Below are 27,979 nucleotides of genomic sequence, written 5' to 3'. Positions count from 1 at the left end.
TACCTCTTACTAAAGGAGATTATAGTCAATGTCGATTAATAACTCAATTTAGATGGCCGATAAATGGTATAAAATATTTAGGTATAAGAGTTGATAATGATATAAAGAATTTATATAAATTAAATTATTTACCATTATTGGAAAAAAATTCAAGAAGATCTTGATAAATGGATGATGTTACCAATAACAGTAGGCAGAGTAAATGCTGTAAAAATGAATATATTCCCTAGATTACAATATTTATTCCAAACACTATCAATACAACTACCCCAGAAGTTTTTTCAAGAGTTAAATAAATATGTGAGGAAGTTCCTTTGAAAAGGTAAGATGTCAAGAATATCGTTGGAAAAGTTGACATGGAAATTTGATCTAGGAGAGTTACAACTTCCAAACTTTAAGAATTATTATAAAGCAAATCAACTTAGATTTATTGCATCTTTTTTGATGAAGATAAGCCAGCATGGATTAGAATAGAACTAGATAAAATACGAGAAAATATACCGGAAGATTTTATATATAAGTGGGAATCTAAATGGATACGGGAAAAGAAAGAATCTCCTATATTAAAACATTTGATTGATTTATGGAATAAGATAAATGTTGATGATGAGATAAGGAAATCTTTATTAGCAAAGAGACCTTTAATTCAAAAACTTATTCCTTTTACAATGGATAACCAACTTCTATACAACTGGTTTCAAAAAGGGATTAGATATATAGGAGACTGTTTTGAAGGAGGTATATTAATGTCATTTGATCAATTAAAGAATAAATACAAAATATCAAACAACACTCTTTTTTCGTGATTTCCAATTAAGGGCTTATTTAAGAGATAAACTGGGTCAAACAATGTTATTGCCGAAACCTAATGAAATAGAAACTTTAATTCAAAAAGGAAAAACTTAAAAAATTATTTCTTGTATGTATAGTTTGATTCAAAAGCAGGCAATTAAACAAGGAATTCATAAGTCAAGACAAAAATGGGAAACTGACTTGAATATTAAAATTGAAGAAACAAGTTGGTCAAGACTATGTCTTGACAGTATGACAAATACAACAAATGTCTGGTTAAGATTAGTGCAATATAATTTTTTACATCAACTATATATTACACCACAAAAAATAAATAAATTAAACCCAAATTTATCTGATCAATGCTTCCGATGTAATCAAGAAATTGGTACTTTTTTACATTCTACTTGGTCTTGTTTTAAAATTCAACCTTTTTGACAAATTTAAGAGTTTTACTGGAACAAATTATTGGAACACAACTTCCACATAACCCAATATTATTTTTACTAGGCGATATTGAAGGGATAAAACCGAAACCCAAATTGAATAAATATCAGAAAGAATTCATAAAAATTGCATTGGCAGTAGCCAAAAAGGCTATTGCAGTTACTTGGAAATTGGATTCATACTTAAGTATAGATCGTTGGAAGAACGAAATCTTTAGCTGTATTCCACTTGAAAAAATTACTTATAATTTAAGAGATAAATATGAAATATTTCTGAAAATTTGGCATCCTTATTTACAAAAGATAGGACTAAATATATAGGTGCTCCGAAGATAAAATTACTGGTTATTTGGGGAAAGAAATAAATATATATACTAAAGCTATTATGAACTCCATGGAGCATGTGGGGATCTTCCGATATCCAGGCATTCTTTCTTTCTTTTTTTCTTCTCTTTTTTTTCCTTTCCTTCTATAGGGATATGTTAGGGGGGAGGGGGGGAAGGGTTGATAATTTTTTTTTCTTTCCTTCTGTAATCATTTGAAAACTCAAAGAAAATTTAAAAAAAAGATTTCCAGCACCTGCAGACTTTCTCATGTTCATAAAAAGGCAGTTCCAATGTTTATTCCACCCCTCTCCCTGCAATTTAAAATGTATTGATTCCTTTGTTTTATTAATTCTGACAAATGGCCATGTACTTGAATCTTAGTGTTTGTATTTTTAACATGTTTTATTTCAGCTGTCTGGCATCTATACTTTTTTCTGTTTTGAGCCTTTTAATTTCTTAAGATGAAGCAGAATTCTTCAATTTGTTTTACATAAGATTTCAAAGTCTTTCATGTGCAGACAGTTCAGCATTAAGAAATGATTATGTTGTATTGATCTTGATAATTGAGCATCTTTTTTTCCTTCTTTGTCAGTACAGAGCATAACAAGGAGATGGTTTAGAGCCCACCATTTTTATGACAATGTAACTTTGATTCTAGAAGCTCTCAAAAAATGTTGAGATGTTACAATGGAATAGTTTGATCATTATCTCTGCCTTTATTCAGCTGACATTCCTGATTTTAACATACTGAGTCTCACTAGTGCATGACAGATAAACAAATTAGTGTAATAGGATCCTGTGAACATTAAACGTAGAAAACTCCTCGGAAAGCCCTTTTCTGTTTCCTGTATCGTAAATTCCTCATAAAATGTTTGCTGCCATGGATGAGAATGGCTACTTAAGTCAAGTATTGGAAGGCTGCAGGCCCCAAAGAACTTCTGATCAGCAAATGTAGTTTTGAAGTATTAAAATTAAGAAGCTTAACTATTTGTAACTTTTTTTCTTGTTTAGCTCAATATGAATTCTGCTCCAACATTCATGCATTTTCCAGCTAAAGGGAAACCAAAGCGAGCAGACACTTATGAACTTCAAGTTCGAGGATTTGCAGCTGAACAGATTGCACGCTGGATTGCTGATCGGACAGAAATAAATGTAAGTATATGTTAGTTTATTCCCCCAATTCTCTCTTAACCAAAAAAAATGTAAAATATTGGAAATGTTGTACCTTCAAAGTCAGCAGAACAAGATTATTCCTTGTATCTCTTTCAGCTGAATACCTACAATGCTTTTTCCAGAGTTTATAATGTGCTTCCCCCCCCCCCCCATTAAATTAGTAGCTTGTCTTCAGAAGCTGTTTCTGATCTGCATTGAAAAACTAAGGAGGCCTTCTCCAGTTCAATGAGTAGATGAACCTTCAGACAGTGAACAATTCTTGTTTGAGTTAAAATGGAGGAGTATTTGCAGATATCAAATGAAGACGTGTCCTCCGTACTGAAACCTTAGTTGTCTTGTAGTGCTTCATTTAAATTCTTGCATTGAATGACATTTGACTGAGTTGATGTTTTGGGTAAGGAAATTAATGTGAAAATGAAAAAAATATTTGGAGTATTTTATACATCTATGATTATATTTTATTTAATTCCCAAAAGTAATGACTTGGACTTACATAAAGTGCCACACCCTTACTGTGCTTGGGTAGTCATTCTCAGCAAGTGTCAGCAGGATGCATTGCAGCACTACAATAAGTAAGTCTTTGAATGCTGCTGCCAAATTTATGACATCCATTATGCAGAAGGATGAGGAGTCAGCAGGTGTGCACTTACTGCAACGTTCACATGACCACTTGCCTCAAGTGCTTTTTTAGTTGTTTTACTATCACCAGATCAATATTCTGGAACTTCTATGTTATAACAATGAGGGAGTACTTTTGTTCCATACTGTGACAGTTCCAGGCATCCATTGCCCATCTTTATCATACTAAGTAGGAATGCGTGATGAAGGCAAAAATGCAGTCTGGCATTTGGATATGAATTAGTTCTTGTGCCCATGAGACTTGTGATGCTCCTTAGGAAACACTTAGTGAAAAATTCTCTACTAGGGAGATTAGTATTTGAAGGCATTGTTTCAGCAGATGTTGGGTAGATGAGCACATAACATGTATGCATCTGAGAACGCTTTGAATAGATCAATAGCATACTCAGCAAGATCAGATGTGTAAATGAAATATGAATTAAAGTCTTTGAGCGTTCCTGCAATTCAATGTCAGAAGAGAGCTTGGGTTTTGTATAATACTTAACACAATCACATACATTTTATATTTGAACTGTTTTTAAAATGTAATCACAGTTAATTTTCACATCATAAGGCTTCATAAATATTTATGAAATAACCAGGGACACTATTTTGAAGTATATTAGTATACACATTTAGATGACTCTATGCTAAATTAGAGAATCCATTATGTACATTTGAGAACAAATATGATGTTTAATGTTAATAGTATCATATACAAGTTATAAATTTCACATCTTTTGTTTTTTGTGTCAGGTTTATTCTGGGGTGTGCTTTGACACATTGATATGTATAATTAAAAGGCGTACTTTATTTTGTACTCAAAACTATTGTGATATCATAGCAAAATAAGAATTATATTTTATTTGAAACAGATTCGTGTGATAAGGCCACCTAACTATGCTGGTCCCTTAATGCTGGGATTTTTACTCGCTATAATTGGTGGACTCGTATATCTAAGGCGGAATAACCTTGACTTTCTCTATAATAAAAATGGCTGGGCCTTTGTTGCTTTGGTAGGTGAAACAACTTATTTTAATGCTATCCCTATGGTTGACTGTGAACAACTAGATAATACAACTTCAATTTTGTTAAAAATGCATGACTGAAAATAGCTCAGTGGAAATGGTATGCTTTAAGAATAAAATTGAGAGATGTAATATATTCAACATTGGCATTAAGATTGTGTTTTAACCTGGTTTTTGATAGGATCACTAGTTTCTCCATCTACCATAAATATTAAGTATCTAAAAATATTTGCTTCCTATGAAAGAGTGCCAATCAATCCTGGGGCAATAAAAATTATACTGGCACTTCATTCCATCAGGGATTCAATTTTTCAGAGAAAGCATAAAGGATATAGTTTTCATTTACCGTAATATGTTGCTACAAACAAGTTCAGTCAAACTTATTTTCCTTCATTTCTCTGTGCTAAAATTATTTGAATTTTCTTTTAGTCTGTTTATGACATCACACTGGTTAAGGAAATGCTTTGTTCAATTTGGCTCACAAATGTGATCCCCCTCCCCTTCAGCTTGGAGTAAGTTTGGGGACAAATTTGTTTTGATCTGAGAGTTTCAGTGGCAAAATGTAATGTATCAAAATTTGGCATGTTCATTTATTGATGTGTTTTCACTTGCAGTGTTTTGTACTTGCAATGACTTCTGGTCAGATGTGGAATCACATCCGAGGTCCGCCATATGCACATAAGAACCCTCATAATGGTCAAGTGGTAAGTCATTCAATCTACCTTAATTTTCAAAGTATATTATTTTATACCTATTGCTTGTGTTGGGTGATTACAACTTTCAATTCTTCATTTTCATGATTTGTATATTTTAATTATTTTTTGTCAAGCCAACTAATTTTTGATACTGTCATTCAAAGTGTCATTGATGACAGAAGTTACATAATATGTTCAGTTCCCTATATTGAAAAATAGGGAAAATCATGACACATAATAACATTTTTATTTTTATCTCCTCTGAAAACCAGAGAAATTAAAACTAGAAAAAAAATGTAATGAAGTTTAAAATTTGACATTGATGTGGCTCACCACTAGGTGGTGCTCAAGGTTGATGTGTCTTTTTAAACAACATATAACAATGGGACTTAAGTTCGGGGGGGGGGGGTTCAAATGATGGCTATTATTGTATTATTTCTGATATTAGTACAAGTTCTGGTAGGTTTCAAGTATAAGTATTGCTACATAAATGCTTTCATGCTAAAGATAAATTTTGGACCAGATGAACTGTACAGTTTTTCATCAACATTGTAAAGTTATAAACTGCTTGAAACTGAAATCTTTATGAACTTTTTATTTTTGTTACCTTTGCCGTTTTCAGAGTTACATTCATGGAAGCAGTCAAGCACAATTTGTAGCTGAAACACACATCGTTATTTTGTTAAGTATCCTTTGACCTTTTATAAATATTGAAGTGTTTTTCTGGGAATAGGAAATGATTCTTAAAATGTAACCTTCATTCGCACTTCTGGTTGCATTATTACCCATGTTTGTAGCAAGATATATTTGAAGTGTAGATACTACTGTTAATATAAAACGTAGGTTGGTTGGGAAGCGTGAAATTCTAGGCAATCTCTGTCTGCTTGCACATCTGCTTTCAGCAGGCTATGTACTTGTAATCCTGGGCCCCTTTGTTCCACCGTATTTCCTATCCTACCCTGGTTTGATTGCCCAAACTGCATTACCTCAATTTTTTTTTCCCATTTGTCATCTCATTTCTGATCAAGATTTCTTTTCGTAATTGTAACCTGCTTCATTATCAATGAGACCCCATAATTTAGTATGACCAACAAACTTGCTAATTGTGCCACGTACATTCATTTTCACAGTATTGATATAAATAATGAATAACAGGTCCCAACACTGACCCCTAGGGCAACACACTACTCACAGGCTTCCAGTTGGAGAATCAACCTTCAACCATCATCCTCTGCATCATATCATCCATCCAAATCTGAATTCATATTGCTAACTCCCCCTGAATCCTATACGACCTAACCTTCCAGATTAGCCTGCTATGTGGGAGCTTATCAAAGGCTTTACTAAAGTCCATATAGCCAATAGCTATTTTCATCAATCCCCTTTGTTACTTCTTCAGAAAAACTCCAAAAAATCATGTACGCATAAAACCATTCTGACTATTCCTGATAGTCCTTAACTATCCAAGTGATGGTAGATCTTGTCCCTCAGATTTCTCTCCAATAACTTCCATACCTGTGAAGTCAGCTTCACTGGACTGTAGTTTCCCAGCCTTGTCGTCTTAAACAATGGAATAAAGTTAGCCACCTTGTAATTTTCTGGAACTCTGCCATTGGCTAATGATGAAGCAAACATCTCTGCAGTACCCTCCACAGTTTCTTCACTGGCCTCCCATAAGACCCAGAAGTGACTTGGTCAGGCCCTGTGGATTTGCCTATCTTGGTGTGCTTCTTCATAATATGCATATGATACAAGACCTCGCTCCTTATTACCCTCATTCCATGATTTTCTCCTTATTAAATACTGAAGAGAAATAAATATTAAAAATCTCAGCCATCTCCTGGAGCTCCAAACATAAGTGACCCTGATGGTCTTTAAGGGGACCCAGCTGCCTAAACGTGAAGTACACTTCCTTTTTCCTTAAAGTCAGGTGTTTTTTTTCTCTCTTGCTCTCCCTCAAGCTCTGTCTCTCACATGCTGCCTCTGGACCCTTTTAAAAGCCTGCCAGTTTCCAACTGTTCTTTTACCTTTTGAATAAACTCTACATATACAGTACGTGTCTGTCTCTGTACCACTATCAAATCAGCTAGCTTATGAATAATTACTGCTGTCTTTAACTTTGCTCCCTCCAGTCCACTGCTATTCAGTGGCATTATGACAGGTTCTGTGAAGATCTATCTTAAAAACAGTTTAGTTTCATTGTATCCCTTCAGGAAATTATTACTATCAATACATCAACTTCAGTTTTTCACGATTATGACTTTGTCATCATGTTAAATGTATGGACCCATAGTACCTGCAAATGTATTTTTCAGTCATCTCACCTTGTCTTTAGTTAACTAATGGTAATTTAGTACCTGAGGTTTTGAATGACAGTTGTACAGAACTTGTCTTTATCAGTAAGTTCACCCATGCAATTTTAAGGATGTTATACTTAACCAACAATACAGATGCCGCTATAACATTAGGAATGGTACTACTTCATGAAGCAGCCACATCTGATATGGATATAGGCAAACGAAGAAGTAAGTACAACATCCTGCTGTGTGATCAGTTACTGCTTTATTGAGGATAATTATTTTGATGAGGATTAATTTATTTTACCAACACTTTAAACCACTTAAACTTTTTTTGAGTTTGAGCAAGCTATCAAAATATATACTGTCATTAAAAACTAGCTTAGCAATTTTACCAATTTGCAACCATTCAAATGTACAGTGCTATTCTAACCATTCTTCAAGACCTTGACTCCAGCTGAGTTTTGAGTGGTAGTGACTTTTGCATCCATTTTGCATTTTTACTGCAAATACAAAGTATGTCATAATCTTAAGTTGTTGAATGCCCAGTACATTTATTGTTAATGTGAACCTGCAGATAATTGTAATACTGAAGGTTTCGTGACTTTTTTTGCATGAAAATGTCATCCTTTATTTTGTCAAATTTAATATAAAATACAGGAAGTCCATCAAACCATATGATAAGCTCATGGGTATGTTCTATTTTAAGCTGCAACATTTCCTTTGTTGGCTTTTCATTCACAGATAATAGTAAAATGAGCATTTATTTGAGTCTGTAGTGTTTGCAGTTGTCTATATTGTATTGGATTCGTAATGTGATTAAATTTGCTTTGCGGCGTGTTACTACATTTTATGAGGAGGAAGCAGACATTTTGACTGGGAAGAGATCTATTGTTAAAATTTTCATCGTAGCCATGCTGTTGGGAAAAAAATGCAACTATCTGATTTAGTCATTGTTGTCTATTTCTCTTAAAAGCTAGCAATATTGCAGAGTGTTAATGCATGAATATATTAACCAAAACTTGTATAATAATATTGTCCCTGATCTTCACTGAAAGAGAAGAATTGCTTAGACCTGTTGCCTTTACCTATTTGACTCGACAGATCTCAGGAATCTGGAGCACAGGCTAAAGCGTAGCCTTGGATTCAACTAACTTCCAGCACACACACTGTTCCAGTTCTCTTAACAGGATTCCATCAGAGCAATGTGGAATTTTAGCAGCAGTTAGGCTGGGAAAATTGCCTATGTAAATTGAAAGAATATTTTGTCTACAGAGCATAAGTAATCATCCTTATTTCAATTAATTTAAATATATCTAATTTTTAGTATCAGCTTTGATTGTGCCTCTCGGAGCACAACTATTCAATGATAACATTGCGGGTCTGCAAGCTTAGAGGGTGGAATGGTCACTTATGTCCTCAGGAATCCTACACCAGGCTTTGCTCATCAGCTGGGAGTGGTCTATGCCAAAGAAGACTGTGTCAGGGCACATTGAAAGAAATGGCATGCTCCATTTGCTCATCAAGTTTCACCTGATTATTATTGTTAAAAGGCAGCCGGTTGTTCTGCTCAACATCTAAAATCCCATATTTCATTTGTGTGTGATTCCTGTAAAATATGCACGACAAAAGCTGTGGTGATTTTGAGCCTGCATTGTGCTTGTGAAGGTTTCATTGGAAAATGAGTGATATTTCGGTTGAAGTAGTTCGTTGATTGGCCTTAAGAAAGGAACTGAATAGGAACATGTATTTAACCAGAAATTCATATTTATTTTATTCTTTACCTTGCAGTTTTGTGTATGGCAGGACTAGGACTGGTTGTGTTTTTCTTCAGTTTGATGTTGTCCATTTTCAGAGCGAAATATCATGGATATCCCTACAGGTAAGATGTTGATGTATACAGCTTAAAATGTTTTTTAGTTATTGGCCACTAAATATAAAATGAAAAATGTGTTTGTTTTGTAATGTCATTGTAATTTGTAATGTACTACGATCATTGTAAAAGGGAGTTCTGACTAATTCATTTCCATAGGCAGTTTTCCTTATCGGTCAGTGGTTTATTTTGCAGATGTGATTTAGTGAAGAGATTATTGCATTGACCATATTAGGGGCTGTTAGAAATGTTCATATTATTAAAGCCAGTCGTAAGAAATATTATGCTATCCTTCACCATTTAGTTACAAGCTTTTGCATTTCATTTTCAATAGATTTCTTCCTTTTCAATCCTTACTCCTTGGGCTGGGAAGAATGTGTTAAATGTTGTTGGAAGGAATCTGAGATGATCTACTAGTATTTGGAAAGGATTGATTAAGGGTGGTCAACATCACTTTGTATGTGGGAAATAATTATGTCATGAATATGTTTGAGTTTGTTGAAGAGGTGCCCAAGAGAATTGACAACAGTGAGCTGTAGATGTTGTCTATGTGGGTTTAGTAAAGCCTCTGACCAGGTCCTACCTGGCAGGCTGATCCAAAAGATGAAGTTACATGGGATCTAGGGTGAGTGAAGCAGGGTGAGAATTTTGATCAGTTTTTAAAACATCAATTTACTACCAAATCTTTGGCTGGAACTTCCTTACTGCTGGGTCAGATTGTTATTGCTCTAAAGGAAATGAAAGCAAGGGTTTAAGATGAGAAATAAGGGATCTTTTAGGAAATTTGGAAGTCCATAAAAATTTTCAGAGTCTTATCACACCTGCAAACAGTGAGCAAATTAAAAAGTACTCCCTAAAGTTTCTTCTGCTTTTATAGTTGCATTTTTAAGATATTTTGAATGTTTCTTGCCTTAAATTAGTTATATTGTGCTGCTAAACTACCTATTTGCATGATATTTCTGGAATGATGTTCATGGAATTTAATTTAAAACCTTACACTTTTTATTTTTGCCTTTTTAGCTTTCTTATAAGTTAATCCTGGAGAAACAGATAAAAGCTGAAAGAACAGCACAGCACCACACCGTAGTGTGAGAAGTTAAAACTAAACATCAAATTTAGAAGTTAGTTGTGTTCCAGAATACCTCCCTAATACAATTCAATTTGAGGTCTCTCAGAAGAAGACTTTAACCAAAGAGAGCCTGTGGTGCCTTAGGTTTTTGATGGCCAACAAAAAAAATATTAAAATAGTTATTTACTAATAAGATTTTGGGTATTATTGGGGTAAAATAGAAAATTATCAAAATTAATCTGCAGCTTTTTTAAAAAAACGAGTAATTTCTGTTGAATGAAGTGCCTTAAATGGAATTATTCCAAGATTCAGGTCTCAAAGGGCTGAATTGCATACAGTTGAACTTGTGAAGTGTGATTTTTGAAATATTTTAATAAGTTGACTTAATATCACATTTCATTATGTATATTATGTCAGCTTTAGCTTACACTGTGAACTTGGCTAATATAACATTTACAACAAAGCAATGACTTGATGCCCGTTGTATTTTAATAACCAGGTCAGTGCTTCCAACTCTTAAAATTAATTTTTACACAGTCCACTTTATGTGAGCATCTAAGTAAAAGATTAAGACGTTGAATGTTGATTCTGTAAAATTTTTACAGTGCAAAATGTTACTGCAACTTGGATAAAAATAAGAAAACACAAAATGCTGGAAATACTCAGCAAATCATCAACTTGAAATGTTCTGTCCCCCTCTCCCTCTGCCCCCCCCCCCATCTCTCCATCTCTCTCATTAATTCCAGCATTTTTTGCTTTTACTTTCTTTGGATTGCCAGCATCTGCGGATTTTTTAATTTGTATTTTTCAGAATAAAAGTATGTGTGTGGTGCATTCTTGGTGTCTGGATTCATAAGCAAGGTTGTTGAAGATATTGATAAAGAGTAAAATATAAGCTGATATTAATTTTTACGTTTGACGTAATTCATATAACTAGCTACTTCATCTAACCATGCAGTTAATTTTTGTTCTACATTTCTGAATGCATTTATGTTTGCCATGTAATGCATCACAAGAATGAAATTATTAAACCCAGTGCAAATCATGCAATACAATTTCGAATACAGTTGAAATACATTGTAATACAGTCAATGCTGTTAGAAGTGTACAGATTGATAGATTACCACAAAGATGTGAAATTGCTTGCTGTTGAATTTCTTTCCCAGTACTTGATTGAGGACTCAACGACGTGTTACATTCAGAAGAAACGGGAAGGGGAGTAAAACTGGGCAGAAGTTATTTATAACTAATCTTTATGTTTAAAATATAGCATAGTGTGTTCTTTGACTCTTAAGTAAAAGCTGTTGGTTACCTCAAGTTGCGACACTGGATTGTATGAAAACAGTTTACATTTTTTTTTAAAAAGCAACAAATTTGAATTCATATCTGTGAGCTAAGTTTGTTGCTATGTGTAGTATCAAAAGTAATATGTAACCTTCTCTTCAGTTCCCAATATAAACTGTAAAACTTTAGAAATGCTACCAACAGAACAAAATAATCATTTCAACACTTGTTTTAAAATTACCTCTTTTGTTTGTTGATTTCAATTGGAATTGTGTATTACATGTTATTTGCCTTGGTTTCTCAGGCATGGGGAAAAGAAATTCAGCAAGGACATACTATTGAAATTTCCTGATGTTTTTCTGTTAAATGTTAATACAGATAAGCAAGATGAAGGATGGCAGTGGTGAGGTGGCATCAGAGTTAAACAGTCATCCCTGAATGCATTCTTTCATTACTTAAGAACCTTTTAACCTAAACACTGAACAATAGCCTAGATAGCAATAGAACAGATTCAAAATGGTATTTCAAGTATGATCTTGCATTTGGCTGTTCTGCAATTCTTTAGTTACAGTTTGGCTTCTCGTTGGTGGTTTCTGAGCCATTTCTTTATATTTGTATTATTTGATCCTGCATTTCCAATTTTGATTTTCTGGTGCTTTATTATTAAATATTAAAATCTGCTGGAAGTAATAGTGAATTACTTTCTCTTTCACAGAATATCAGTTTGACAGGCAAGAACAATATTGTACTGCCCATCCAGAGGTTTCCTTGAACTGATTTTCAAGCTGGGTGTAAAAGAGGCACCCTTGCTACCCTTTTCCACCTTTGCACCTCACTCAGTCACACAAGTCTAATAATAATCACCACCATTGAACTATTACAATGTGACTATTACACTTGTGTGTAGAGGGTAGATTTTGTTGGTTATGTGGTTATTTTTTAAAGTGCAACAAAGGAAGTGATTACAGAAAGATCATGCTGCCTACCCTTCCCCCAGTCTACCACATCTTTTGACATACTGATGCTACTAGGTTTCCTTGTGTTGACAAATGAACGTACCTGTCTTTACCCTCTAACAGCTTCCTCCAACTTCTATACCTGGCACCTGAATGACCCATGTGCCTATCTCATTTTTCTAGTATTCTCTTTTCCTGCACTCTAATCTCTAATGCATCAGTGATGGAGGCCAATAAATCAAGCAACACATTCCATTACTATTTCCAGATTCCCATTCCACAACATTATTATAATTCAAAACCCTTGTCCATTGTTATGAAGGATTAATTCCCTTGCTTACAACTGGTCTAAACAACTTTTTCACCCTTGCTACTGCTAAACCCCACGTACTGTCAGTCTTTGTTATGTAACTTTTCATTGTTTTATATTTGGAAAAATAGAATGAATGTTTAAGTTCAATTTTCATGCCATATAGGCAGATTAATGAAGTTCCGGAGCAATGCTAAAGGCCACATAATATTTCGGACTAAAATTGTCACTGTAATTTATGGAATTACATTCTTAATATGGTGAGTCAACATCCATAGGATGTAATAGTATATAAAAAAAAGCTTATAAACAAGTTTTAAATGTCAAACTAGTTCTGTATAATTAACATATTTGAATTGGACTGTTTGGTATCATAATAGATCACCTCATTCTGGTAATTGGAATTTAGGCTGGTCATTAAATGAAAAACTCAATTCTACATGTGTAGTCCTATCAAAGCTTTCTTACATATTCAAATCTCTTGCTTACATGCATTTTGCATTTTAGCTGCCTTGTATTACCTGATTTTTGAATTGCATGAATTGTAAGAACCTGAAACCTTGATTAATTGAAGCTATGTGAATACTAGCTGCTGGGAGGGTGGTGATATGAATCTAGCTGGGAATTATTTTAACTGTGTTTTATACCTTCCAAAAAAACAATATTATGGTACTCTTTACCATGTGATTTTTAACACTGCTTTGTTGATGGTATTTTTTAAAAATCTTGCTGGTTTAATAGCGCTTTGTAATTGTGCTACAGAAATGCTTCTAGTAACTGATTCGATATCTACTCCACACTCAGTGAAATTTAAATTTGCTTCTAGTGGTATTGTATCCAATGCTACATATAACTTTTAATTTATTTTCCTAAATAATTTAATTTTGTTTTCCTGTGGCTTAAGTACTACTCTTAACATTTTGCCTTCATATGTAATTTAATACAATGTGCACGTACTGTTTATTATCATCTGAAGACCAGTAAAACTAAGGAATGGACCTAAATTGTTCGGGTACCTTGTTTATCATTTCACTCCTGCCAGCTAAACACTATTAGTAACTGGTTTTGCTTTATATTTTTACATTCTAAGTCTTAAAATCATCTGTATACAGTATATTTGTCTTTTCTAATAAATTTTGGCAGGATTATTAGACCAAGTGGGCTTGTACAAATTCTACTGAACTGTTCTCTAAATTTGCTGTATTGTAATTGCACAAAGTGCTGAAATACTTCTCTGTGATGTTCTGCATTAACTTTTCACTAATATAGGCAGTTGCCGGTCTCTAGAGTAAAATTTACAGTAAGGCAAATTCTAAAAGCTGAAACGAATTTTGGTTAATTCTGCTCATGCTTTTTTTCTCTCTACCTATGTAGAACTGCTAATCTGATAATAAATTTACTTGATTTTTCTTTGTTGAGACACCTTGTAGAAAACAACTTCCATTTTAATGAACAAAGTATATCTTAAAGTGTTTAACAGAAATTTATTGAGATATTTTAAGAGATTTTAGCATAGATGACCAAATGTTTAAATATTTAACTGGAATAAGTGATGAATCAAAATTACAGTGGTTCAGACATATCCAAAGCTTCAAGGCTGGAGGAATTTAGAAAAGAACGGAAAGTTATTATTCTGCCTAAGAGTCTTAAAATTGTTATTTGTGAAGTGTATTGTGTGGTTTCTAATTGTCCAGTTTGGGTGAACACTTAAGAATATGCATGCAAATCAACAGAGACAAACCCTGTGAATTCCCAAACTCTGGGAATAACCCTGAAATAACCCTAAAACTTGCTATTGTATTACTTTGATGGTACAGTATATTCTGTTTAAGGTTTAAGGTCCTGGAGGTTCAGAAAGAATTGTTCCAAATATTTGTCTTGTTATTTGATAAATCCTAATCCATAACAATGAGATTCATACCACCAACTCAAAATGAATACACACTAAAGAGAATAAGCATTAATTCTGTGATGTAAAATTTCCATGCAACCTATATCAATGCTTGAACAATTGCCACAAAGAAAATGGACCCATGTCCAACAGGAGTTTAACAAATTAAAACAACACAGCTTATCAGCAGAAAACTGGTACTTATCTTGCTATTGCATTGGAATGAGGGTAACCATTGCAACACTGGCTAGGAGAATTTTCTGATGCTGACTGATAATTCATCATATCTTCAAGTCAGATGACTTGGCCAAATGTTTTGGATTTGACTAACATTTGGTTACTTCCTATTTTTATGTCCAATAATGTTGACAAAAAAGCTCTTCATTGCCTGTGCATTTGAACTCATAAATAAGGAGCTAAGTCTTCATTATTGCTCCACCATTTTATGAGATCACAACTGATCTAACTGTAACCTCAAATTTGTATTTCTATCCACGTTTGGTAAGTGTCTAACTACCTCTTTCTTAAAAATATTTATTGAGTCTGCTTCTATTGGAAGAAAATTCTGAATGCTCATCCTGTCCTGTGGTGTCCCCTTATTTTTGAACACACAATTCCACTACAAGAGAGGATGCCACAGCTTGGGGCATCGGAGCTCAGAGTTAGGTTCTGATGTCACCTGTAAGGAGTCTCTATGTCCTCCCCATGGAATGCATGGATTTTTCCTGGGTGCACTGATTTCCTCCCACAGTTCAAAGATGTACCAGTTAGTAGGTTAATTAGTCATTGTAAATTGCCCTGTGATTAGGCTGGGGTTAAATCGAGCATTGCCGAGTGGTGCAGCTCAAAGGGCCAGCAGGTTCTATATAATACACTGTATCTCAATAAATCAGTAAGATGTGGAAGCAGAGTTGGGCCATCAAGTTTGTTCTGCTATTCGATTATGGTTGTATTTTTTCCCTCAACCTCATTCTCCTGCCTTCTCTAAACAATTGATATCCACTATCAAACTCTGCTTTAAATATATCCACACTAATATCTTTCCTGTAATACCATGGGCTCTCATCTTGTTGAGCAGCCTTCTGAAAATCTAGATTAACAATATTCACTGACTCTCTGTGTACCCTGCTCACTACTACAACGAATTCCAGCAGATTTGTCAGGCAAGATTTCCCCTAGGGGAACCATGCTGACTTCAGCAGATTTGATCATATGCTTTCAATTATCCAGAAACCTTGTACTGTACTTAATGGACTAAAATCCTACCAATCATTGAAATCAGGCTACCAGGCCTAAAATTTCCTATTTTGTCTTCCTCCCTCTGAGGGAGTGGAGTGAGATTTACGATTTTCCAGCCCTTTGGAACCATTCCTGACTACAGTGATTCTTGAAATACTACTACTAATCTCTATACAATGTATTTAGCTACTACCTCCAGACCTTTCAGCTTCCCAAGCACCATCTCTTTAGTAAAGTGATTGCATTCAATTATGCACCCCCCCCCCCAAATTTCTGGTATGTTGCCTGTTTCTTCCACAGTGAAGACTGATACAAAAAAACCATATTCAGTTCATCTGGCATTTCTTTCTTCTCCATTACTACCTCTCCAACATAATTTTCAAGTGGTCTGATGTTAACTTTTTTCTTCTCATTTACTTTTTATATATCTGAAAATACAAGTACTTTTGATATACTGTACTTTTATATTATGGGTTAGCCTTCATATTTAATCTTTTTCCCCTTATTCTTTAGTTGCCTTCTGTTGCTTTTTAAAAGCTTCCCAAATCTAACTTCCTGCCAGTTGCAATATTGTATACACTCTTGCTTTTAGGCTTTCTGACTTGTCAGCCACAATTGCTTCTTCATCCCCTTAAAATGCTGCTGCTTTGGGATGAAATGATCCTGTATCTTCTAAATTACTCTTACAAACTGCTCTACTCCCACCCCACAAAAATTTTTATATGTATGATCAGTTTTTTTAAAACCTCACCTCACATTCCAAGGTGCAAGAGCACAAGACCCAGTGCCAGGCAAATAACCTTTATCAATGTCAACAACACGAAGGAGATGGTTATTGACCTCGGGAACTCACGCCACTTCCACCCCTCTTTACAGCAGTGGAAACTGCAGGGAATGCACATCTCGCACGACCTCTCATGGTCCCAGAATGCATCCTACACAATCATGAAAGCGCACCAACATCTCTACTTTCTGAAGAGGATGAAGGGAGTTGGACTGTGCACATAATTACTCATGTCCTACTTGTGTGAAGTTAAGCATCCTAATCTGCTGCATCATTGTAATGGAACTACATTGTGGCTGACAGGAAGGCTCTACAGTGGGTAGTCAGATCTGGTGCATCATTGGCACCAGCCTAACCGCTATCAAGGACATATACAGAAAGGTGTGGGAGAAAGGTCAGCAATATCATGAAGCATCCCACTATTCATCCCACTCCCATCAGGAAGGAGGTTATGTAGCGTCCACGTCAGATCCACCAGACTCGAAAACAGTTTTACCAAGCTGATCAATATTTCCGCCCAACTACTTTATCATTTCCAGTCAGAATCATCTTTTATACAATTAATCCTGCGATGAGTATCATTTTATGGACATAAATTAACATTTATATACACACATACATACAGTTATGTATTTACAATTGTTTTCTTAATCACTCTGTTCATTATCATCTTGTGGTTTTTTTTGGTACTGTATCAGATCCAGAGTAACAGTTATTTTGTTCACCTTCACACTTGTGTATGGAAATGACATTAATCCTGGATCTGGAAAAGAGGAAAACCGGAGGATAACTTTAATGAGAATAACCTAGAAGTCATTAACAATTGCACACATTTAGATACAAGGGTCTCTCTTGATATATTTGATAGACACCTCTGCGTATATATTCCAGCCACTTCAGACCATTGTTGTCTGAGGCACAAAGGGCATTAAATAGTTGTTCAGCATGAAATCCTTATCAGCCTCTTTAATATTCAACCACTGTGAAGTAGGTATTGCCTTCACACTTAGAAATCTAATTAAACTTATAGAAATGTCTTCCATTTGTAAAACATGAATAAAATAAAAACGACTGTGAATGAAGGTAGAAATAAAAATGGAAACAAAGGAGTAATAATGAAAGAATTCATATCAGTGGGAATTAAAAGTAACAGTTTAGATATCAAAGCAAGATATCTGGATATCCATTGTGATGCAATCTATTGGAAATATCTAAAGTTAAGCAACATTTTTGTTTATTCAATACCTTTAATATTGTGAAGGATCAATGGTCTTATTAGGGAGAAACAGAACAATGTTTCCTTCTAAAATTGAGCCTTTAAGTTTATCACAAGTTCAACAGGAATATCAAGGAATGGAGGCACAAACTGAAATAATAAACCTGATTTGCTTCCTTATAAACCTGTACCCAACCTTACCCAACAAATCTAGGATTGAAGGTAACATAATCAGTTAATCAACTACCCATGCGTGATGCACTTCTAGACAGTTCTGGACATAGTTGTCTTTTAAGTATTTTTCCATTTAAGAATTTCTACATTGTAAACTTTGCTTCTGACATAAATTTAAAAATTATAACCTTTTCCCAAATTTCTCGGTTCATACTTGTCATCTTCTTTTGTGCTGTCAATTAATTCCTCAGCTTATTTATCTCTTCCATACAGTTGCTCTTGGCTTATCATTTAAGTTCAACATTTTGCTTCCCTCTCGTCAACTGGTGTCACACTCAAGTATTTTAAGATATCTTTTAAAATAGGTCCAACAGAGAGGTGAGAGTTTTCCTTAGAGTACAAGAGAGATGCTGATACTCATCTACAAATACAGATATTAATAGAGCTGTAAAATGCCAATATTAATGGCGCAGCAGGCAATTAGGGAAGAAATGGTATGTTGAGCTTAATTCTAATAATTTTGGATGGAATTCAAGAGTTAAATATGTTTAAATATCTAAATAATGTATCTATAAAGGGCTTTGGTGAGACCATACCTGGAATATTTTGTAGTAGTAGAGATAATGACACTAGAGGAATTACATGTATATGTGGTGAAAAACTTATTTACATACCAACCAATCAGATATTGCCATTACAAATACATTAGGGTGTTCTCCTAATCTAAAATATGTATTTGCTATTGGAGGATGCTAGGAGGATCCACCTAACTTATTTCTTGCATGCCAAGTTTGTCAATATGAGAAGTAAACTCAGCCTCTATTCTCCAGTTTTCATTATTTGTTATTCTGTTGAAACATATATAATTTATAGAGGCCTTGACATGCTAGATTGCAGAAGGATTTTGCCTTGGTTGAGGTTTCTAGAACTAGATGTCACGACTAATGTCAAATAAGGGCTGGGCTGAAACGAGGAGACATTTCTTCAGACTGGATCTTTGGAATACCTACTCTGAAAGTTACAGCCATTACTGAATTTAAAACGAAGATCAACAGATTGTAGGATATCAGAGAAATTAAGTGGACACAGTAGGAAAATGGTGTTGAGGTGGAATTCGTATTGAATGACAAAGCAGAGTCAGTGGATTGAATGGACTACCTCCAACCAGGACTATGAACAAAATAATGAGCAATTTGACCAAAAACGGGTGTTCATTACATTCAGAAAGAAGGAATATCGAATCACCTTCACATTAATGAACCTACATTTTGAAAATGTTTTCTAATATTACATTCTATGCTTTGCTACATCGCTGAACATCTCAGTTGCCATAGCAACACAGTTACCAGGTAACTTAACCAGCAACCAATCAATTCATTGAAGCGGCGAAACTAACCACTAGCGATGCGTATTACTGCCGGGAAACCATCTGTCCGTGACGTCTGCGTTAGAATCCCCCTTCCAATTGGAGCAGGGGAAACATGATGTTTCTCGCTGACAGCCGTGGTCACCATAGGAACATCTTCCTTTCACGGTAATGGCGGGACCTTGAGTCGTGATGATCGAACTAATTAAGGACGGAGTTTGTTTCGTGCAGCACCATGGTGAGTCTGGGGGAGATTTCCCAGTTGCTGATGGAGTACAGCGAGGCTGCGCCGTTGCCCCGATGTTCAAGGTGGAACGAAGCGGGAGGGTAGGCCGCCGAGTGGGGCAACGCATGCCCTTGGGAAAGACCAATGGGCGAGAAGGATACTGAAGGCGGCGGGGCCAATTGGAAGGGCAGGCGGGGGTGTGGTGTTCGCGCCAGGAGAGCGCGTCGGCGATCGGCTGCGGGGGGCGGGGGCCGAGCAATGGCGCGGCATTGTGTGTCGGGGCTCTAGGCGGGCGGCCGGCCGGGGGTTGGGGGGGAACAGAGCGGCCCGGGCTTCGGGGCGGAGGGACGAGAGCGCCAGCGCCGTCGATGAGAGCAGAACGCCGCGCCTTCCAGCAGCCGCGGGAGAGATGACAGCGGAGCCGCGGAGGTACTTTCTAGGTGAAAAGCCATACGTTTGTCGGGTTTGTACGGCAGCGGCGGAGGAAGTGGCGGGGAGGGAGGGATGGGGGGGGGGAGGAGAAAGGAAGTAAGAGCAGGTGCCGCCCCTCCCCCCTGTCGCTTTTATCCGGCAGGCCTGGCCGGGGCGCCGCTACCATCAGCAGTGATATACCTGCTCCTCCCCCGGCGCTATTATCCACTCAAGGCCCCATTTTCAAATAAAATGGCGACCTTACCGCCTGCTTACGACCTCACTCAACCCCCTCTCACTCACACACTACCATCCATCCTCAACCACATTCTCCACTCATTCAGCACATCCGGAAGGAAGGGAGCCCGGGATCGAACCCCCTACTCTGTATGCCCCCATGCAGTCTGTGGAAACTCAAACATTTTAAAATGTATGGACGTTTTAAAATCCCGGAAGTCTAAAGTAACAGTAAACGCCGGAAACACTCAGCAGGTCAGACAGCTTCTGTGGAAAGAAAACCCGTTTAGGCACACACGCATATATAACGGATCTGATGCGTTGGGGTCTTCTCTTCAACATTAGGCCGCAGGCCTGCCGGTCGATTCACCATTTTGGGTCCTGATGGCCAGGTAGGGGGTATGCAGGTTAGGTTGATGTGAGTTGGCACCGTTCAAAACCCTATCCAAACATTGTTTCTCGATTAACGCCCACGAACATGCTGGAGAAATTCTGCAGATTCTGTGGAATGGAAATAAAGCAGTCGGCGACGTTTGAGGCTGCTCAGGATTTTGATTACGCATTTTGAAATTTTAAAAAAGTTAGATGTTCATTGCATATGTGTTCTTGGTCATAATAAGTAAGTATGCTCGAGCAATTTGCAACATTAAAACCAAAGACTGTAAGTATACAAGCAGAAATGAGGTACAATCTATCCTTTCATACCATTGCATAGAAGTGAACAAGTTGTTTTTGACCTTATTGTTTGAAAGGTTTCAGAGGATCTCAATAAATTTAGCCCAGGGATAATTTTATCTGTTGCTCAAGCTTTCAGAAATGTTGAATTTGGCTTGAATTTCTTGTGTTTGACCTTTCCCTCCGGCCCTTATAATGGAAGCTCCTTGTTATGTGAATAGTTTCTTGATTTTAGGACTTCTAGTAGCTGGTGGGTGCAATGGCGATGTGTACATGTGAAACTCAAATTATGAAGTAACCGTGCATTTTTATTTGAAAAGTTGCTAGGGAGAGCACCTACAAGATTTTAAATATATTACCAGGTGAGCGTCTGTTCAAACATTCATTTTATTGAAGTAGCTACACAAAATACAACTGAGACACTTGTCTTCTCCAGGTAGTCATAGAATACAGAAATCGATATAAGTAGTTGAAAGACATCAATTCCACCCCCCCCCAGCATGAAAAGCAAAAGAAGCAAAATCTCGCAGACCCAAATACCCCAACCCCTCTCTCGCACAGAAGCTAACGAATCACCCAGAAGTGTAGGATTGTACATAAATCAAAACAGCATCAAATAAGTTTATATTTGAAAAGGAGAAACTACGGTTATTCTAAATCTCCACATTTCATATAATTTTGTAACGTATGCATTTCAATTGCCATTGACTCAACTATTGATACCTGTATATCTCTTGACGTGGATCTCTTTTTGTCCTTGTGCAGCTATCAAAACAATTGTTCATTGTGGCAGGGAGTTCAGCGTACTCAATTGATAGGTTAAACTAAGCCTTAGTCTGCAGCCTGGTATATGCATGGGATTCAAAAAAGACTCCAAGAGTTATCACCGTGGATCATGGCCAGAAATGCACAATCAGTATTAGGAATGCATGTGATAGTGCCCAGGTAATATTTGTGGAAACTTGTATAAATTGGCTGTCACCTTACATCGACAGCTCTAAAAGGTGCTTTGTCTTTATGGACATAAGAGACGTGCAAATACAGTAATACTCTGTTTTACAATCCAGCGCCTCACTTTCACTTTTCATTTGCTGTGTAAGACTACTTCTGTCTGTCAGTGTTTTGGTGTGTAGCGCATTCATTAGATGTACCTTCATTTCTGTAGCTGCAGATTGAGTCCACGTGTTTTGTGCATGTAGTAAGAGTGCACCCAAAACAACTATTGATATTTCATAAGTTTTTTGACTATCCCAAAAACTGCTGCTCCTTAATGGGTTTTTTTGGTTCAGTTTAATATCAGAGAATATATACAGTATTCAGCCTCAAATCCTTACTCTTCACAGGCATCCACAAAACAGAGAGGAAGAACTCCAAAGAGTGAATGTCAAAAAAATGTCAGTACCCACGCACAAGCATCGACCCTCTCCCTCCTCCACCCCCCTTACTTCAGCAAGCATTAGTTTCTTCCCCCCCCCCCCCACTACCCACCATGCAGTGGCAAGCCCCAGACACCATGTTTTCCAGTCCATCATAAAACTACTGTCCATCCTAACACTTTGACATTTCAACAGGCCCTATCTCTCACTAATAAGGGAGAGAAAGATAACACTCTTGCCATAGCAGGAGGGAAGACCAGTAGCGTGCTCTTTCAATGTTACAGTCTGTAGTGTCGCTTATTTGAGCTCCCTCAACCCGAGAACTAGCAGATTCTCTTTAAACTTCACGTGTGAGAGTGATTGATCAATCGAGTGCAGAGGCCTCGAACAGCTGCACCTGCTGTCCCAGGGATCTCCTGCAACGCTTCAGTTGGTAACATCAGCGAGGAATCAGGTCGTCCATAGGGCCACACCCTAAAGGCACACTGAGTCATGTCATCTGCAAAAATTCCCTGATGACTCAGCAATAGGTGTATGAAGGGAGGACTGTAATGAATGCAGAGCCCTGGTGGAGGACTTGGTTGAATGGTGCAAGGTGAATCATCAGCAGCTCAACATCAGTAAGACTAAGGAGATGGTGATGGACTTTAGGAAGACCAAACTTGCAGTGCTCCCTGTTGCTATTGATGGTGAGGACGTGGATGTGGTGAGGACCTACAAGTACCTGGGGCTGCACCTGGATGATGGACTTGAGTGGAGCACCACACAGAGGCTGTGTACAAGAAGGGCCAGAGTCACCTCTACTTCCTGAGGAGACTGATGTCCTTTGGAGTATGCAGTCCTCTCCTTCACATGTTCTACCAGTCTGTTGTCGTCAGTACAATCTTCAGTACAGTGGTATGCTGGGGCAGTGGCATCAACACGGATGCTGCCAGCAGGTTCAAGTTGGTCACATTGGAGGCTGTGGTAGAACAAAAATCCTAGCAATTGTGGACAATGTTTCTCACCCTCTGTATTCCACCTTGGCTGATCAGAGGAGCACTTACAGTAATAGACTAAGACAATTGCGCTGCTCCAAAGTGTGCTATAAGGTGTTTTTTACCTTTGGCCATTAGACTGTATAATGAGTCAACCTATAGCTGGGGGAGTGATGACCCCTCCTGTTAGCCGGTTATTAACCTCTGTTTAATCTCTCTTTACCACGCCCTGCTATCGCAGACACCCTGTGCAGCACTGCCATCACTGTGACTGTACCCATTACCGTATAATATTGCGGTAATTCTTGAACTACCATCTTATCAGTGTGAACTTGTAAATCTTGTACATCTAATTTTTAAGGTAACTTTTTCATTCTTCCATCTCTTCTAATATTTCTATATCTGTGCATTTGTAATGCTACTGTGATACTGTAATTTCCTTTGGGTCAATAAAGTAACTATCTACCAAGCTGCTCCTAGGGATACGAAAGCGCGGGATGCTCAGCGAGTTCTGAAGAACGAGAACCCACCGTCTGTGATGGACATAGTTTGAGCATAGCTATACGTCACTGATTTATTGTGGTACACATCCTTTGATTAATATCAAGTATTTTTACGTGACATTTAGAACTTTCTGAAAGTTCATGCATACCACATCCATTATTACACCCTTATCACCATCTTTACAAATCAGTAAACTTGATTTTGCAATGGTTGACATTTGGATAAAAGGCCTGTTTCTGTGCTCTATCTAACGAATAGTTACAATCCAAACCTGCAGAGTCATAACTAGTTGCTGCAAGTTACCGTACTTAATAATTTTGTTTTTAATTTAATGGAAGCTGTTCGTGCTCTTTTTGTACCAGTTGGATTTCTTTTTTGCCTTGAGAAAGTGCCATTATTGGATGCCAGTAAATTCAGTAAGAAAACAGCTAAAATGTAATAAATTACTATTTAAAGTTATTATAATTGACTTGGGAATATTTTTGGTCAGTGGTTTAGCTTTCGCTGCCTTTGCTAGCATGGCCAGCATTTCTCAGTTCTCACTTCAGCTGGAATGATGGTGGAGAGTTGCTTTCTTGAACTTGTAACCTATGTGGTGAAAGTACCGTAGATTCCGGACTACAGAGCGCACCTGATTAAAAGCCGCTGGCTCTAATTTTAGAAAGAAAATCAATTTTTTACTTGTACAGGCCGCACCGGATTTTCGGCCGCAGGTGTCCCACGTTGTAATATGAGATATTTACACAGAATGATATTACACGTGAGGATTTTTTAACTTTTAATTAAATCCATATGGTAACATAAACAAATACATATTGCAAATGCTTTTTTTCGAACCATGCCTGTAACGCGGCTACTTTTAAATATACGTTGCGTATACTTTTTTACTGAACAACATTCCAATATCTCCTAACGACTGGTAAAAAATATACCGTAGATTCCGGATTTTAAGCCGCTACTTTTTTCCCACATTTTGAACAGCTTTGAACTTTGCGGCCTTTAATCCGGAGCGGCTAATACATGATTTTTTTCATGCCGCCTCGTAAACATTTTGCCTCATAACAGTAGACCAATAAAATTGATGAGTAGTTCACAGAGGTCCAATGAAATTGTACGATAAATCAAGCGCACTTTCACAATTAAATTATTGTAAATCAGTCATTTGTACTCACCCTCATCAACATGGAAAACACTCGAAGAAAAGCATTGTGCTGCCTTATGGCAGTTATTTAGTTTATAATATTTTCGCTTAGTAATTCATTTTCTAGTTAAAGTTAGAAGAGTTTTAACTATATTTGTTTTCTGTACTACATCGCGGGATGCTATGACGTCACACCCGGTTTCGCGGTGTCTTGTGGGAAAACGCTGGTTTGCGATAAGCGGAAAGGAGGGGGGAGCGCATTACGCGAGCGGCTTTGGATCTGAGCGAACGCTGCTTTTAAGTTAAAGGCGATCAATAACTTTTCCTGGTAGGCTGCAGTATATATATTTTTTACCAGTCGTTAGGAGATATTGGAATGTTGTTCAGTAAAGAAGTATACGCAACGTATATTTAAAAGTAGCCGCGTTACGGGCACGGTTTGAAAAAAAGCATTTGCAATATGTATTTGTTTTTGTTACCATATGGATTTAATTAAAAGTTAAAAAATCCTCACGTGTAATATCTTTCTGTGTAAATATCTCATATTACAACGTGGGACACCTGCGGCCTAAACTCCGGTGCGGCCTTTACAATTAAAAAATTGATTTTATTTCTAAAATTAGAGCCAGCGGCTTTTAATCAGGTGCGCTCTGTAGTCCGGAATCTATGGTATATACTGCAGCCTACCAGGAAAAGTTATTGATCGCCTTTAACTTAAAAGCAGCGTTTTCGCTCCGCCGCTCGCGTAATGTGCTCCCCCCCGCAGTCCCGTTTATCGCAAACTGGCATTTTTCCCACAAGACGCGGCGAAACCGGGTGTGACGTCATAGCATCCCGCGATGTAGTACAGAAAACAAATATAGTTAAAACTCTTCTAACTTTAACTAGAAAATGAATTACTAAGCGAAAATATTATAAACTAAATAACTGCCATAAAGGCAGCACAATGCTTTTCTTCGAGTGTTTTCCATGTTGATGAGGGTGAGTACAAATGACTGATTTACAATAATTTAATTGTGAAAGTGCGCTTGATTTATCTTACAATTTCATTGGACCTCTGTGAACTACTCATCAATTTTATTGGTCTACTGTTACGAGGCAAAATGTTTTTGGCATGAAAAAAATCATGTATTAGCCGCACCGTATTAAAGGCCGCAGAGTTCAAAGCTGTTCAAAATGTGGGAAAAAAGTAGCGGCTTAAAATCCGGAATCTACGGTAATTCTCTGGCATTCTTGGTTGGTAGTTAGAAGCAATGTAGGAATAATGGAAGGTTTGCAGGTGGCGGTCTTTCCTTTGCCAAACTGCCTTTATCCTTCTAAACAACAGGGATGGTGCTGTTGAATATGTCTTTGAGTTGCTACTGTGTAGATAATATACTTTGGTGTGGTTTGCTGGTGAAGTTTATGTTGGCAATTGAGTTTCAATCAAATGGCCAGTATTATCCTGAATGTCATTGGAGCAGCATATATACAGTGGAAGGTTGACTATCATGTTGCTTATTTGTAATAGCTTTGCTTAAAACAGTTCAGAGTTGTCAGTTATTGCAGAATACAAAGCTCTAACCTGTTGAAGCCATATGTAACTGATTGAATTTCTAACCAGTGATATCCTTAATGTTGATATAGTTTTGGAGATTATTTGTCACCACATAGACTTGTTTGAGACATTTGTTTATTGGCTTATGCTGGGTGTGAATTTTTCTTACTGCTTTGGAGACATAAAACTGCAGATGCAGGAATCTGGAGCAAAATATACTTTTGGAAGAGCTCAGCAGAGCAAACAGCGCCTGTAGTGAAAAATGGACAGTCAACTTTCAGGTTGATACCCTGCATCTAGACTGAATGAGTAGCAGTGAGATAACTAGTCTAAAGAGGTGAGGCTTAGGGGTGGTAAGTGCTTAGTGGATCCAGGCGAAGAGGGGTGGTGGGCAGATGAAGCCAAAAAGAGTGGATATAGCAGCAATGGTTTGGAGTTGATAGGTGGTGGCAAACAAAGGGCTGTAGGTGATGGAATGTGATAGGAAAAGAAGATGGAGCAGGGAACGAAGTAAGGGAGGTGGTTGGGCAGTTGAGAGCAGTGGGGGCAGGGGACCAAGTTCTGGTGAGCAGATGGATTATGTGGTGGATGGGAAAGAAATGGTGATTCAGGAAACGGAGAGATGATGGGTGTGTGCAGAAGGAACTGGGTAGTCTAGGAGGATAGAGGAAAAGACAGGTTAACTGAATTGGAGAGTTCTGTGTTTGTGCCATCAGATTGTGGACTTCCCAGAAGGAACATGAAGTGCTCTTTCTCCAGATTGTGTGGCCTCACCCTAGCAGAGGAGGATGTTGAGATGTGACATCTATCCAATATGTTGAACTGCAAGCACAAACAATTATCTCCATCTTTGGCCTTTTAATGGTGGGAGGGGATGGGATAGATCATGTAACAACTAGAGGAACAGTGCTTCATGTTCCTTCTGGTAGTCTGCAGCCTGATGGAATGAACATTGAATTAAAGATGGTTCAACACAGGGCATAGCCCTGAGCATCTATCGCAATGATGATGTTGGGCTGAGATTGACCTCCAGCAGCAATAACTATTTTCCTTTGCATTGGTTTTTACTTTTGTTAATGTTTGGACAAAGACTGAAGAGGCCAGGAGCTGAGTGGTCCGAGCAGAACATTGAAAAGTAGTGAGCAGGTTACTCATGATTAAATGCAACTTGTTTATAACATTTTCTACCATTCTGCTTGACGATAGATTAAAGGGCCATAATTGGCGAGAGGAATTAACAAGCACTTGGTGAACTGGACTGGGTGGTCAGTTTTCCACTTCATTGGGTGGATATTAATATTGCTGGGCTGGAATAACTCAACTTGATGCATGGCTGGTTCTGGAACAGTATGCATTGT

The 27,979-nt window shown here is 37.2% G+C and overlaps 2 protein-coding genes and 1 long non-coding RNA gene across 9 annotated transcripts in view; 2 read left to right on the top strand and 1 right to left on the bottom strand.

Annotated features, from left to right (window-relative positions):
- Positions 1-13,871, top strand: part of LOC140734243 (dolichyl-diphosphooligosaccharide--protein glycosyltransferase subunit MAGT1-like) — a 28,426-nt gene extending 14,555 nt beyond the window's left edge. The window contains exons 4-10 of the mRNA XM_073057945.1: positions 2,576-2,716; positions 4,231-4,371; positions 4,998-5,087; positions 5,701-5,764; positions 7,529-7,603; positions 9,167-9,257; positions 10,269-13,871. Coding sequence (XP_072914046.1) covers positions 2,576-2,716; positions 4,231-4,371; positions 4,998-5,087; positions 5,701-5,764; positions 7,529-7,603; positions 9,167-9,257; positions 10,269-10,284 — 618 coding nt within the window. The 3' untranslated portion in view covers positions 10,285-13,871. The remainder of the gene's footprint in view (positions 1-2,575; positions 2,717-4,230; positions 4,372-4,997; positions 5,088-5,700; positions 5,765-7,528; positions 7,604-9,166; positions 9,258-10,268) is intronic.
- Positions 13,872-17,345: 3,474 nt separating this feature from the next.
- On the bottom strand, positions 17,346-19,702 carry LOC140734244 (uncharacterized). Its single transcript, XR_012100503.1, has 2 exons — positions 19,568-19,702; positions 17,346-17,544 (listed from the first exon to the last, which is right to left on the bottom strand). It is a non-coding gene; the product is annotated as an uncharacterized lncRNA (long non-coding RNA).
- The window catches only part of atrx (ATRX chromatin remodeler), a 196,316-nt gene continuing 187,982 nt past the window's right edge, over positions 19,646-27,979 (top strand). Inside the window, exon 1 of one of the 7 annotated variants that reach the window (XM_073057943.1) lies at positions 19,646-19,775. Coding sequence is in view for 4 of the 7 variants with exons in the window: in XM_073057938.1 (XP_072914039.1) it covers positions 21,982-22,031 (50 nt within the window). In the remaining 3 variants the exon portion in view is untranslated. Of the gene's footprint in view, positions 19,776-20,052; positions 20,204-20,780; positions 20,804-21,966; positions 22,032-27,979 lie in introns of those variants that run through there. The other 6 variants (XM_073057939.1, XM_073057942.1, XM_073057941.1 and 3 more) reach the window with 6 other exon arrangements.

Source organism: Hemitrygon akajei, chromosome 10 (genome assembly GCF_048418815.1).
Source record: "Hemitrygon akajei chromosome 10, sHemAka1.3, whole genome shotgun sequence".
Classification (NCBI taxonomy): Eukaryota; Metazoa; Chordata; class Chondrichthyes; order Myliobatiformes; family Dasyatidae; genus Hemitrygon; species Hemitrygon akajei.
Note: the sequence above shows the minus strand (reverse complement) of the source record. Positions and strands in the feature narration are given on the sequence as shown.